The sequence below is a fragment of the Penicillium hispanicum genome (assembly GCF_028827665.1).
Source record: "Penicillium hispanicum strain IBT 35686 chromosome Unknown utg000003l_segment0_segment0, whole genome shotgun sequence".
NCBI classification, from domain to species: Eukaryota; Fungi; Ascomycota; class Eurotiomycetes; order Eurotiales; family Aspergillaceae; genus Penicillium; species Penicillium hispanicum.
Genome location: NW_026623195.1, coordinates 436,461 through 450,296, shown reverse-complemented (window position 1 = coordinate 450,296; position 13,836 = coordinate 436,461). Strand labels below are relative to the sequence as shown.

General features: G+C 53.8%; 5 protein-coding genes across 5 annotated transcripts; 3 read left to right on the top strand and 2 right to left on the bottom strand.

Moving 5' to 3' along the window:
• Positions 1-62: 62 nt before the first annotated feature.
• On the top strand, positions 63-1,292 carry N7459_002569 (uncharacterized protein; the record flags this gene model as incomplete). Its single annotated transcript, XM_056941754.1, has 3 exons — positions 63-126; positions 177-329; positions 415-1,292. The coding sequence occupies 3 exons, from the start codon at positions 63-65 to the stop codon at positions 1,290-1,292; spliced, it is 1,095 nt and encodes a 364-aa protein (XP_056801637.1).
• Positions 1,293-1,591: 299 nt separating this feature from the next.
• Positions 1,592-4,065, bottom strand: N7459_002568 (uncharacterized protein; the record flags this gene model as incomplete). Its single annotated transcript, XM_056941753.1, has 4 exons — positions 1,592-3,258; positions 3,333-3,486; positions 3,545-3,621; positions 3,876-4,065. 4 exons carry the CDS (start codon positions 4,063-4,065, stop codon positions 1,592-1,594), a joined length of 2,088 nt encoding a protein of 695 aa, XP_056801636.1.
• Positions 4,066-4,534: 469 nt separating this feature from the next.
• pxa1 (putative peroxisomal ABC transporter (PXA1)) lies at positions 4,535-7,018 on the bottom strand (the record flags this gene model as incomplete). The annotated part of the gene is made up of 1 exon (XM_056941752.1): positions 4,535-7,018. One exon carries the CDS (start codon positions 7,016-7,018, stop codon positions 4,535-4,537), a length of 2,484 nt encoding a protein of 827 aa, XP_056801635.1.
• A 1,647-nt stretch (positions 7,019-8,665) lies between these two features.
• On the top strand, positions 8,666-10,632 carry psrA (putative general stress response phosphoprotein phosphatase Psr1/2; the record flags this gene model as incomplete). Its single annotated transcript, XM_056941751.1, has 5 exons — positions 8,666-8,762; positions 8,849-9,972; positions 10,034-10,183; positions 10,266-10,364; positions 10,420-10,632. The coding sequence occupies 5 exons, from the start codon at positions 8,666-8,668 to the stop codon at positions 10,630-10,632; spliced, it is 1,683 nt and encodes a 560-aa protein (XP_056801634.1).
• Positions 10,633-11,805: 1,173 nt separating this feature from the next.
• On the top strand, positions 11,806-13,371 carry N7459_002565 (putative protein phosphatase PP1 regulatory subunit Sds22; the record flags this gene model as incomplete). Its single annotated transcript, XM_056941750.1, has 6 exons — positions 11,806-12,033; positions 12,107-12,178; positions 12,352-12,630; positions 12,723-12,818; positions 12,881-13,283; positions 13,355-13,371. 6 exons carry the CDS (start codon positions 11,806-11,808, stop codon positions 13,369-13,371), a joined length of 1,095 nt encoding a protein of 364 aa, XP_056801633.1.
• Between the last annotated feature and the right edge of the window lie 465 nt (positions 13,372-13,836).

Genomic DNA, 13,836 nt, shown 5'->3' with positions numbered 1-13,836 from the left:
CGCTTTAAATTTGCCATGTTGAAGCGGGGAAAACAACACTTGCAACTTTGGCTTCCACCATCATGAGTGCCACCAATGCGCCCGTGGCCCAAGCAGTCACCGTCAGTCTCACCGATCTCGAGAATGGTAGGAAGCCCATGCTTGCAGACGGGTTGCCAGGTAGCTGATCACCACAGGCACGGTCTCCTTCGACACCCTTACCGAAGCCTTCGGCCCATCCTCACTGGGCATCATCGTCGTGAAAGACCTGCCCAGGCAGTTCACTCAGCTGCGGGCGCAAGTTCTGTCCAATGCATCATATCTCGCAGCTCTGCCTGCGAGTGACCTAGGTAAGACTCCCGCTTCTTCCCTGTTCTCTCCCCCACTGTTTCAACCCAGTATCAAGATCAGAGCAACGCTCACCTCTCCCGATAGAAGCTCTCGAGAGTCCAGAATCAAAGTACCTGGTTGGCTGGTCCTGCGGCAAAGAAAAGCTCAAATCAGGCCAATTCGATACCCTGAAGGGATCCTACTATGTCAATTGCGCCTTCTACCATGACCCATCACTCAACAATGCCCCGGCCGACGGGTTCCCCGATCTACCCCAGTACACGGCACCAAATGTCTGGCCGTCATCAGAGCAGCTGCCCACGTTTCGGACCAGTATTGAATCCCTCTGCTCGTTGATCATCCAGACTGCAGCCCTGGTGGCCGGAGCCTGTGATCGCTACGCCGAGGCGAATATCGACGGCTACACGGCTGGCTACCTACGACGCGTGGTGGAAAGCAGCCTGACAACCAAGGCTCGACTACTGCATTATTTCCCAGCGGGAGAAACAAAGCCGCAAGAGGGAACGCAGCAGAACCAAACCACTGACGAAGACGACGACTGGTGCGCCACGCATGTCGACCACGGCTGCTTGACGGGCCTCACATCCGCCATGTTCGTGGATGAGACAGCGTCGCCGCCCACTCTGGACGTTTCGTCTTTACGAACAGATCTCCCGGAGCTTCCCCAGTCGCCGGACCCGGCGGCAGGACTGTATATTCGCTCCCGCACGGGCGAGATCGTTAAAGTGAATATCCCGAAAGACTGCCTCGCCTTCCAGACCGGCGAGGCGCTGCAGTTGATCACCCGGGGCAAGTTTCGTGCAGTGCCGCACTTTGTGAAGGGCGCGAAGGCTCCGAGTGGATTGGCGCGGATTGCACGGAATACGCTTGCGGTGTTCACGCAGCCGAATCTGGGCGAGGAGGTTGAGCCAGGGTTGACGTTTGCCGAGTTTGCGAGAGCGGTTGTGCAGAAGAATTATTGAGTTGGCTGGGGGTGTCATTTGAGGCGACTGGCAAACCTATCAGGTCTTGGTTGCTTCCTAGTTCTTAATGCATATAGCTTGAATCGCAGTATCACTTGGTGCTATCCTGAATTGGAATAAGAATGCATTGTTTGGCGTTAGAGGTTATTCATACATGTCGGTCGTTAATTGTGTAGCCATATCGGTCTTCTGCGTCTGCAGATGCGACAACGCTCGATGCCACTCTTCGACTCGTCGCTTCCCCGTTTCTTATGATGTTGCCCTCCATCCTCTCTTCAGGAATAATGCTCTTCTCAACCTCACGCCGAATCTTGTAGCGGGTCATAATCGCCTCCCTCTGTCTCCTCTGTGCCACCGCGGAACGGAATCGGTGCAGTCAGCTCTGTCTCTGAAAGATCCATCTCCGAAACATTGTCATTCACTTCCTCGGACTGATTGTCGTCCTCGTCATCGCCAGAGCCAGAGTTACCACCAAGCCCTGAACTGACCAATTTACTAGTCTTGCTCACCTCCCCGAACGTCTTCTTCGTCGAGGGACGGCCGACACGATTAGGCAGTCCGGCGACCTTGAGGTCGGCGTCATTATATGGGCCATTCAGGATCTTCAGTATTGCCTGCCATTGCGCGAGGTTCTCACGCTGCTCGGCGGCATCGCCGACCTCCACCCCGTTCATAGTCGCAAGACCCAGCGTCTCGACGCGGTTGTCGCCCCAGAACCATTCGATCCCCTTCGGAATGCGGGCATCCGCCTGACTCGAATAACGTCGGCCATTCATGATACCGTGCAGATCATAGTCGAGCCGGTAGTTGCCGAAGTGAAAGAGCATTGCATCTGGCTCATAGCACCGGCCGAGAAGCATGATCTGAGAGACGACGCAGGTTCGACCACCCGCGACGCGGTACCAGGGGCCGTAAAGCGACATCCCAACCTGTCGGAACGCGTTGACGGTATCGTTGTACGACATTTCCTGCAGCGGGTCCTTGTCGAAGGGAATCGGACGATCGAGGCGGTTCTTGTCGCGCGTGTACACTTTGCCTGCAATGAGGGGTGTGCACTGTTCTGCTAGCTGCTGGCTTTTGGGGTCGGCATTGCATCCGTCCAGCTGCAGCCAGATTTTTTCAATGACCAGCACGTCAACCGGGTCACATTCCTCGTAGTTGACCGTTTTGCCTTCTTCCATGTCCTGTGCTGTCAGCCCGAAGGGCTTCAGACGGACCGTGTCGTACAGAGCCAGCATCTCTGGGCCTACCCAGATCCCTCGGCTGTGGATTTGTGCATTGGGCCAGGTGCCTTGGAAGCGAATGTTGGACAACATGCTCCATGATGACATGGTCGTCAGGGCGTTCTCAATGGACGGGTGCAGCTGCTCGCGAGGTGTCGGGAATAAAAATCTCTCATAGCAGCTGAAGGGCTTGATGCACATCAGTGGGACGTATTTGTAGTGCAACGAGTACGACTTGTCGTCGCTGAGCGGATCGGGAAGAGTCTCAACACGGAAGCCCGAATAGCTGATCAAGGGGTTTTCCTTGTCAGTCAGCTGGACGATATCCAACAAGTTGCTTGGTTCTTCGGGAACTTGCGTGACTATGCCGGCACGCCAATCAGGCATGCCGCGCCACTCGCCATCGTCACCGCGAATCTGGTAGGATCTGGTTTCTTCGTGAAATTCCAGTTTGCCATCAAGGGTAGGAGTCCAGAGAACAGTCTCTCCACGACGTGGGACAAAGGCAGGTGCCATCTTGAGTCGGATAAAGTAATCATGAAGGTACTCATGGGTCAACACCCAGTCCATGTTGAGGGGTTGCTTGATCTCTTCGGCGAGGGTGCCCTTCTCCTTGAGCTGCATAAGATAAATCTTCCAGTAGTCGGGACCTTCTTCATCGCAGGGCCACTCTGGATCCCTTTGAGGGATATCCTTCTTGACGATCTTTCCCTTGGCAGCTTCCATCTCGGCTTTGGTACGACCTGGGGGCGTTATCAGAGTCGGGTTTGACTGGCAGACTGCATTGGAAAACAGCAAGAGGGATGAGTGAGCTTACGCTTTCGAGGCTGACCTCCTCGTGCTTGTCTGGCACAGGGAACACACTCGCAGGGCTGAGCACGCTCGGTCATCAGCCAGTAGAAGTGGAGGAAGAAAGTTACGCGCGACTGAAAGTAGATTCCACTTGGATGACCGAAGAGGAAGGTGTCACGCTGTCTCATGATGGTAAGCAAGACGTTCTGCACTGACCGGGGTGTCAGGGGCTCTTACAGCGTGGGGGTTTGTGCCTCGTGCACGGTCAAAGAGAGCGTAACCCTCAGGGAGCTTCTCGAGAGTGTAGGTGATGCCTTGTATAAGAGCGTAATGTCAACGAATGCACAAATGCCAAGTGAGGCATCAGTGCCACATGCAGACTTTTGGGTAGAGCGGGTGGGGTGTTGAATCAGGGCACGAAGCCAACGAACTGGTAAGAGCAATGGGCCAGGTATGAGCGGCGGCCCAGGCTCACTTACACAGCATAGCCAGGTCAACACCACTACTCACACAAATAGTGTGCGAAGAGCGTGGTATCAAGCTCAAAATGGATATCAGTATAGCTTACCTTCCTCATAAGCACCGGTCTTTTGTACCCACATTTCAGCGAGGGCATCTCGCCATCTGCTGTCATCTAGCATGCGATAGTCAAACCTACCATCATTCTTCGGCCATGCATCGAGACTCCCATCACTTAGAGAGTCTTCAACAGGAATGACGACCACATTGGGGTCCTCTGAACCGCTATCGCTCGACATTCTCGGCCACCTCGATGCAGCTATAGCGGTAGCTACGCGTGTTGAGCTGCGGGGCAATAAGGCCCCGTGGTAACAAAGTGGTCACCAGAGTTGAGTTATGAAGTTGATTCAGAAATAAATTATCATTCAAAAACGCGGCCGAAACATGCCCAGTGGGATGAAATAGGTAGGCGAGTGAGTTGGAGCTGGAGTATTCAAATTGAGAGCAATCAATAAAGACCATCACGTGCGATCTCGATAAGGCGCGATAAGCTTCGGTAGGCGATAGATGCGGCCCGCGCTGTTATCAACTTGCGACAGCTTCATCTTTGAGAAGGGATGTGCACATTATAGTGCTGGGTAGATTAATGGATATGTTATGGTGTACTTTGATTCTAAAAAGTTACATCAAATCCACGCAAGTATCTTTAGTCATAGTCATTACAGTCACTGTTATCTATCGCCCCTGTGTGCGCTGCTGTTGTTTACGTCAATTCGCCGTCCTTTCAACAGGTACCTCCAGAGTCTCTGGCGTGGAATCCTCTTTGCCAGCATCCTCGTGGTATGGCGGGGGTGCAACTTCTCTCCCACTGGCCCAGACCTTGCATAGCTCCTGTTCAATCTCCTCCCGGCGCTGTTTCCATTCATCCACTTTGTCAAGACGCTTGCGCAACTCTTGTAGTTCTCTCTCGACGCCAAGTTTCTCCTTCTCTGTCCCAATTCGTTCAAACTCCCAGGACTCCCCCTCCTCTCCAAGCCCCAAAGTAAGGTTGAATGTGTGGTATTTCTTCAGGGACGCACGGGTGGAGATTGTGATGAGCGTGATGCCGCGTTCTTTCGCTCGTTCATACAGCACGCCCTCCACGTCAGAAGAGACTGCTGAAGTCCCTTCGTCAATAAACGCGTAGCGTGGTTCATGGTAGAACAATCTGGCCATGGCCATGCGCTGCTTCTCACCGCCGCTCAAGACATCCTTCCACTCCTTGCGAGCATCCCACCCGCCTTCTCGTTGAGGCAAGTAGCCCAGATGTGCCGCATCAAGGACCTTTTGAAGCCCTGCATCGGACTCGCCAGCTTCACGCATGTCAATCTCAGTGTGAGGGTAGATGACCTGGTCGCGCAGGGTCCCTACGCTGAGGTAGGGCCGCTGCGGGAGGAACATGATACCGTCCAGGCCGAATCCTCGGGGGCGACTGACTAGCCCGCGGTAGACAGGCCATAGGCCCGCCACGATGCGGGGGATCGCAGACTTGCCGACACCGTTGGGCCCTGAAATGAGGAGATGGTCGCCTGAATGGACGATGAATGATAGCGACTCGATAAGCTCATCGCCGCCCATGGGATAGAGGGATGGTGCCACGATGGGGACCTGCTCCAGACGTACGCCATCGAATCCATTGTGGGTAGTGCCTTGGGAATCGGAAAGGGAATAAAGTTCGGGGTACGCACCGCGCGGCGGATAGTAGGCGTTGGCGTGGACGCGGTGAAGCGCAGAGATGAGGGTGTAGACTCGCGAAGTATAGCCGGCGAGTTCCGAGATATCCTTGATGCTGTACATCATGCGACCGCCTGCGTCAGCCAGCGACAGCATGAGGCGCTTGTTAGTGATGAACTCCTTCATTCGGCCTCGCTCGCGACCCATTCCCGCCGGTGCATCGGCCAGCTCCAATTCTCCGCCCGCGCCGCCCCAGGCGGGAAGGAAGACAGGTAGAGAGGTCACCAGATAGCCAAAGGCCGACCATGAGTACTTCAGGATCATGTCCTCAAGCATGTTATATCGGATCTTGAGACTGTAGATGCCTTCCATCCACCTCTGCAGGTCCTTGAAGCTTTTGACCAAAAACACTCGTTCGATATCGGCACCACCATAGAATGAGATCTCCTCAGCATTGGCTAAAAGCCTAGAGTGCAGACCACGAAAGTCGCCCTCCCTCTTGCCCTCGACTGCTTTGAGTTTTCCAAACGGCGGCGACAACTTTCGGAGCACCACAGCTGTACTGAAATACCCGGCAAGAATGCCACTCAGGGCAAGCGGACCAAGCGAGCGGTAGAGTTGGTAGTTGAACACAAAAAGATCTACCAACGGTTTACCCATCGAGGAGTATAGCGCAGCGGCCGCCGAGCAGAATAATGTGAGATCTTGGGTGATGAATTGGTCCGGTCCTTGACCGATGCCTCCATCCAGGTTCATCAACTTGTAGTAGTTGTCATTGTCAGTGAGGTAGAGGTCATGGATATACCTCGTCAAGCGGGTCCGGAAGGCGATCGACACCTTGGATTGGAGGAACTTGATCATAGCATTCGTATACGAGGCCAGCGTTCCAATACCACACCACTTGACGATGCCCCACAGAAAAGCGCGCCCTTTACCGGCGACCAAGTCCCTCACTATTTCACCGTCCAGTCGTGCAATAAGCAGTGAGAGATATGTTCTCAGCAGAAGAAACACCCCGTGGCTCATGAGCAGACCCGTCTCCTTGCTGCCCCACCGGGGGACCATAATACTGCCTAGGCTCAGGAACTGATGCAAGAAAGCCAGGTTCAAGCCCGGCTTGGTCGTTGGAGGCGGAATCTGGCTCGCCGACCCATCCTCTTTGCTGCGAACCGAGGCCGGCGGGTTCAAGAAGAGTCGTCGATGCGCATCGAAGGTGGTCGGCTTGGTCGGGTGGATCAAGACCTTCGAGGTCCGTGATCCTTTGTAAGGCACATAGATCGTACGTGAGCCATCTTTTCCTCGGATTCCGGAGTTGCGACGAAATAACCGGCGGCCCTGGGCTCGCTCCCTGGCGCGTTCTCGGAGCCAGTTGTATCCTCCATATCCAGAGCCGATGATGGATAACAGAAGTAGAATCGTCGCGATCAGCCGGGTTGGGCGAGAGGTGCGGCGGATTCGAGAGCGGAGTAGGTCTGAATAGTGTAAGTAGAGTGCCCGGATGGGGTCCTCCGGGCGATGGAGAGTTGACTGGGCGGCCATTGTCAAGTCCGGCCCAGTCTCCGTCCTATGCAATGCCCAAGTGGCAGATTTCTAGTGGGAAGGGAGGGCCATGTATTGAGTTTTGAAGTCCGACCCATCGAGAAGGAAGAAAGGGGAGAAGATTAGGATGGGCGACTTGGAGCGCAAGTTAACCAAGGGAGATAGTTGCATCATTGCATGTGAACCTCGGGATGCGGAGAAGGACACGTGCCTGGGGAAGCTTTCGAGCTTGGCGCCGTTTGCTTGATTTGTTTTGGCAGGTAATATTAATAAATGTTCAGGCGTAAAAGTACAGTAATCCTAATCCTAATCCTAATCACAGTGACAGTAATAATATCATGGTGTGGAGACTTAGCCCTGCCTACGATCAAGCCGGATTCATTAGGGTCCATCGATCACTCCCAGAGCCGGACGCAGTCATCATGGGGTATAAAGAACTTAGTGTGGGCTTGCCACCGTATCAGCGGTTATTTGGACTGCCTAGTGAATATTATTACATGTACACTCTAGACTGAGAAGTAATATAACAACTCCGCCTACGATCATGCACTGGGCGCAGATGCACCATCGGATCACGCTGTGGTCCGTTTTCCCACCAATCGCAGCCCTAAGGTACTTTCCCCAACTACTCCATCGCCTGGAGGGGATTACTATGGACCCCGTGCACCAGGTGGATCATCAACTCACCACCGAGAAAAAAAAGGGGGCGGCCATCGATATAAAATGATGTAAAACGATGCAAACCCGATCCTTGTGAACTACAGTATGTGCAGTATCAGATGCATCAAAAGGTGAAGGATCAGCACATCCCAGTTTCCAGAGACATTTCTCGTTTCCTTGATGGCCCTGATCGGATCGGCCCAGCGATCACGAATGATAATCCACTGCGGCCAGTTCTGCAGCCCTGCTGGGGGCCAGGCCCTGCACTAGCTGAAGCCGCCGAGTCCGCGCTCAGTGAAGTGGTCACAATTTCCCCCTGCGCAGCACTTCCGAATCAGGTGGGCTTTCTGATAGCCGCCGAAGGCTTGCCGTAGTGTCGTGTAGTGTGAAAGGATTGCATCCATCGCCCCCCCTATTCTTGAGGTTGGGCTCCCCGTGAGGATTGCTTCCCCATCACGACGGAGTTGTGAAGTACTCCAAGATCTGAAATCGGTGGTACTTCGGTACTGGGTACTCCGTACTTGAAACACACTACCTGTTAGTACCGGCGAGGGAAGTACTGCGTACCTTTGTGCCCGGCGTCTGTGCCACCTCGAGTCGAGAGTAAATCCGGCCCCGTCCCCACGTGATATCCCCCGACTCCTCTCCATCACTCGAGTAGTGCGCGGTGAATCCGTAGTCTCGGCTCGTGCAGCTTCATCTCTCCCCTCTTCACGCAGTGTCGCATTGTGCTTCTGTGTGCTTGGGCTCCGCTTTGGTGTGCTGTATCCAATAACGTGGTTGGTTCTCTTCGGGGCCAAAGGCGGTACGTGCCAGCGCCGGCTTTGGAGCGCTTGCTGATCCAGGAGGCGTGTTGACATCTCGATTAACCGCGCTTTCTATCTGCTTCCTCCCCCTTGGTGTCCCTTTCACATTCTGAACCTTGATCATCCTTGGATGTGCTTTTCGTCTTGGTAATCGTGATCCCTCTCTCTGCAGCTACCCCCGATGCGTGGCTCGAGCACGGGGCGAGATCCTTCTCCCTCAGCTCCCGAGTCCGCGGGCAAAGCACCCATGAACACCTCCGAGACTCCGGAGTCCATTGGTAAGTATTCAGGCTGGCTGCGCATCCCGTCTGCAATGCGCTTTCATCTGAAAATCTCCATTGCTGACGTTTCCGACCCGGGTTAGGACCGGAGTCAGTCCCCAAACAATCCACCGCCGACGCAACTGAGATCCAGCAGTCTCCTCCCGGCGCACCTTCTCAGCCAGCCTTGTCGTCCACCGCCTCAGCTGCCATTGCCTCCGAAACAGCTGACGGTGCCGATGCGCCCAAGAAACATCACCTGTTGATCCCAATCCCGTCGCGCCGGTCCTCCAAGACCGATAAGCAATGCTCCACGGAACGAGCTGAGGACGCCGCGCAAGAACCACCTTCGCGTAGAGGCTCCAGAGTGAGCATCTTGAAAGTACGACGGGAGCGAAGTCGGGCAAGCAGTAGACGGTCGCGACGGACTCAGACGCAGTCTCAGGATATGGCAACTGTCAACAAGAGCCCCGAGACGACCACCCCGACGACCCCAGAGATGGACAGCTCCAAACCTCCGCAGAAGAAGAGCAAGCTTCTTGCCCTCCTGAGTTGCTGCTCGTCGGCCGATGTGGATGGCGACGACTCGACCCTGCCTCCGAAGAAAACAACCAAGCGCGAACCCGCTGCAAACCGACTGCCAACTCCTGACAAGGCGGAAGCAAACACCGGTGACTCGAGCACTGCTGAGTCCCGCGACCCAGCTGATTTAGAACCCGAGAAGCCTAGCCAGACCGTGAGCGCTGACCAGCCCCAGTCCCGGGGAGAGGAGCCCGGTATTCAGGCTCCGACGGAGGGGCAGGCGCAGGAGACTTCTGCAGGAGTCAGCCATCCTGAAATTCCGCCGGTGGGCCCCAAGGAACACGACGAGCAAGTGCCAGCAGTTGTGGGTGCCGGAGCGGCGAATGGTTCAATACCAGAGGCGAAGATAGCTGCGGCTCAGCGACCGGATGTGCAGGCTGCAGCGACGGAGACCACTCTGCCAATTGACTTGACGCCCAAGCAACCATCGACTATCGAGACTGAAGATCACGCGCATGAGGAAGAAATTACACAGACACCAATTGTTTTGCCTCCGCCGCCGCCACCTCCTCCAGTTCCTGGGGTCCCCTCTGTGTCGGAAGAAGGTGAGCAGCAATGGTTGCTTCCTCCAGTCATCCCGCATCTGCAGGGTCGCAAGTGTCTTGTTCTGGATCTCGACGAAACGCTGGTGCATAGTAGCTTCAAGGTAAGTTCCTTGTTCATATTCGGAAATCACGTACAGAGACAGCTCGTTGACCACGCTGCAGGTCTTGGAGCGTGCGGATTTCACCATTCCAGTAGAGATCGAGGGGCAGTATCACAATATTTACGTGATCAAACGCCCCGGGGTGGATCAGTTCATGAAGAGGGTTGGAGAGCTGTATGAGGTTGTGGTCTTCACTGCATCCGTTTCCAAGGTCAGTCGCTTAGTCGTCGACTTGCTGAGTCGTCTTATTGTGCTGGTTTGCACTCGTGGGCAATCTCTAATACAATCGCTAGTATGGCGACCCTCTGTTGGATCAACTTGACATCCATAACGTGGTCCATCATCGGTTATTCCGAGAGAGCTGCTTCAACCACCACGGCAACTATGTCAAGGTCGGTTCCATCCCCTTACCGGTAATCGGGGATTTCTTACTCACCTTCTATGCAGGATCTTGCGCAAATTGGCCGTGATCTCCGAGAAACAATTATTATCGACAACTCTCCTACCTCCTACATCTTTCACCCTCATCACGCGATACCCATCAGCAGCTGGTTCTCTGACGCACATGACAATGAGCTGCTTGATCTTATTCCCGTTCTCGAGGATCTTGCCGGGGCCCAAGTTCAAGATGTCAGCATGGTCCTGGACATTGGCCTGTGAATGTCTCGTTCAGTTCCCTCTTACGCCCAAGATTCCCCCATTGAGCGCGTCATTTCTTTTGTTTTTGTTTTTTTAATGCGAGAAAAGCTCTTCTGTCTTCCAGCATATCCCCCCTATGACATATGGGCTCTTCGCCCCCCTCATTCCCACTATTTTGCCGCTTCGCTTCTCGATGCGGGCTTTTTGACCGAGATCGGAACTGGTTCCTTCTCGGGTGAAGGCTCTCTTGCTGCATTTGTCGTCAATTTCTGGGATAGCCTCAGTAGCTCCTGGCATTTTCTTTCCCCCTTTCTTCTATTTCTTAAATCCTCAGCATTGCCCCGTTACTGTACTCACATAGGTATCTAACCATGCTTCGAGCGAGCCTCGCTTCCCCGTCTCTTATCCCTGTCAATTCTCTATCATGCCCCGAGCTCTCCTTGCTGTCTTTCCTTTCTAACTAGTCTGCATTCTCCGATGCATTCCGCAGGCGTCTGTTGGTTATCATGCCCCATCCGTATCTCTCGCGCGCGTTGCCCGTCTTCGTCTATTTCAACGCCTCGCTCCCCTGCTGGCTGGATCTCAGTTCGTTCACATCGGACTTCGCTATCTCTTACTTTGGCCTCGCCCATACTGAGAGTCCATTACGCCTTAGTGCGCGTCTGCGAGCCGTTTAATATCTTCGTCAGTGCCGCTGTCGGGGGCATAGCTCTTGATCATGTTGCGTTGATTCCGTCATGCAATGTACACGACCCCCGATCGGCTGCGGCGATCTGTTCTGTATATAGCGCTCTTCCCTTGAGAAGATGCCACATCAGGAATAAAACAGTAGCCTTGCGCACTTTCGTCTATTCTGCGTAGCGATGCTGAGCTTCCGCCGACCTGAAAATGGTACTAAGCCAGATTTGCTCCATTGGATGCCGCATTAAGCACCGCCGGCAGCCCGCATTATGTGTAGTAGTCAGCACCGAACCAGAAGTCGTGAAGTCCTCATGGGACCAACCTTCCTTCCCAGTTTTCCCAGTTGAAACCCGCCAGATATCAATTGAAACCCGTACTGTTGCTGCCTCCCGCGTATTCGTCAAGACTCGCGCGGGACCTCGGCCTTCGCGCGTGCCAACGCTCCCCGCAATCGCACATCCCACCGCCTGCAACCTTCAACATCATCCCACGCCTCACCACGCCACGCCCACCATGAAGAACAAAGAGGGCTGGGACGGCAAACTGCGCGTCGAGCCCAAAGCCGTCATTACGAACCCGGAAGCCCTGGAGGACTCGGATTATTCCGACCCCGAGGCTCCTCCCGTGGACGAGATCGACGCCGACGAGGGTAAGGCGCGAGAAGAGCGAGCTTTTCCAGGGAGGAAACAGTGCACTGACACCTTGACAGACCTGCTAGCGGAGGAGGACCCCGATGTCAAGGTATGCGATCAGCTAGTTGACGACTTTTCCTTTCTGGTGCCGGACGATTGCTGATGAATTTCTTCTGCGACAGGATATCGACCTGGTTCATTGCCGCATATCATCGATCCCCGCACTACGATTGGAACGGTTCTCCAAGCTCCAGGTACATCCAAAGATATCCCCAAATCGATTTCCCGGGATCAGGAACAGAAAAGAAGCTTTTCTGAGTGCTGCCCGCACGAGCCAGGACTGCGTCCGGCGGCGTGCAGAAATCCCCCGAGCGTGCATCAGCTAGCTAACCAGACCACACTTCTCTAGAGACTATGTCTACGCCAGAATCAAATCACACGAATCGACTTCCCATCCAATGTCGCCAGCTCGCTGGAAGAACTCGACCTCTACGACAATCTGATTGGTCATGTCAAGGGTCTGGATGAGTTCCGCAGTCTGACGAGTTTGGACCTGAGCTATAACAAAATTAAGCACATCAAGAATGTGGCGCACCTAGTTGACTTGACAGATATATTCTTCATACAGAATAAGATCTCGACGATCGAGGGGTTAGAGGGGTTGATCAAGTTGCGGAATTTGGAGCTGGGGGGCAATCGGATCAGGGTATGTTGTACCATTGGACAGGGAACACACTTTGGGAATCACCCCCCTGGTCGATCGCTTTAGGATATGTGGATTTTTTTTCGAGCGTTGAGTTGCTGACATGCTCTGCACAGGAAATCGAGAACCTGGAAACCCTCCAAGCACTGGAAGAACTCTGGCTCGGGAAGAACAAGATCACCGAGATGAAGGTACGGGCTTGACCACCCTCTCCAGCCGTATATTCGGAGGGATAAAGCTGACACAATCACAGAACCTAGATAGCCTCCACAATCTCCGCATCATCTCCATCCAATCCAACCGCCTCACCAGCATAACCGGCCTCTCCGCTCTCCCCAAACTGGAGGAGCTCTACCTTTCCCACAATGCCGTGACCGATCTTACTGGCCTTGAATCCAACACTAGTTTGCGTGTGCTGGACTTCTCCAAGAACCAAGTCTCCCATCTAGAGCATTTGGAAACATTATCGAACCTCGAAGAGCTCTGGGCATCGAACAACCAGCTCGCCAGCTTCGAGGAAGTCGAGCGTCAGCTCAAAGACAAAAAGAAGTTGGAGACTGTGTACTTTGAGGGCAACCCACTGCAAACGAATGCACCAGCCCTGTACCGGAATAAGGTGCGGTTGGCATTGCCGCAGATCGCGCAGATTGATGCTAGTATGTTTCTGTCTTCTTTGACTTTTTTTCGACCCCCTGGATGTAAGCGATGGCTAACTTTGGATCTACAGCTTATGTACGAGTCTAAGGCGCTCCGGGACTGTGGATTCTATAATCTTTTATCATGATGATGCTTTCGATAATGGCTTTGGTACTTCTGTGTTATATCCATTTTTCTTTCTGAGTAGGCTCATCGCCCAATGGGAAATGAGGTGGGCTTTATGCCACATAACCATTCCTTTCCGTAATACCAAACGCTAAGATCATCTTCTTGCGCAGTCAGTAGAAGAGTTTAGAAGAGTTGCGATGGGACTTATGGTAGAACAATGAGTAAAAAACTATTGTTACATGTTGTCTAAGGCATTGTTGCCCCAAAGATCTATCAGCGAGTAATGTACAGTGCTATACAAAAGGGTATAATGACCTCTGGAGAGATGTTCTTATCGAAGCACGAAGCAGCCGATCTCGTTCATGATCGATATTCATGACGACAGGGGTGACCTAAAGGCGATTCCCAGCACGTCAGCGGGCCTCATCGACATACTCATTTTTC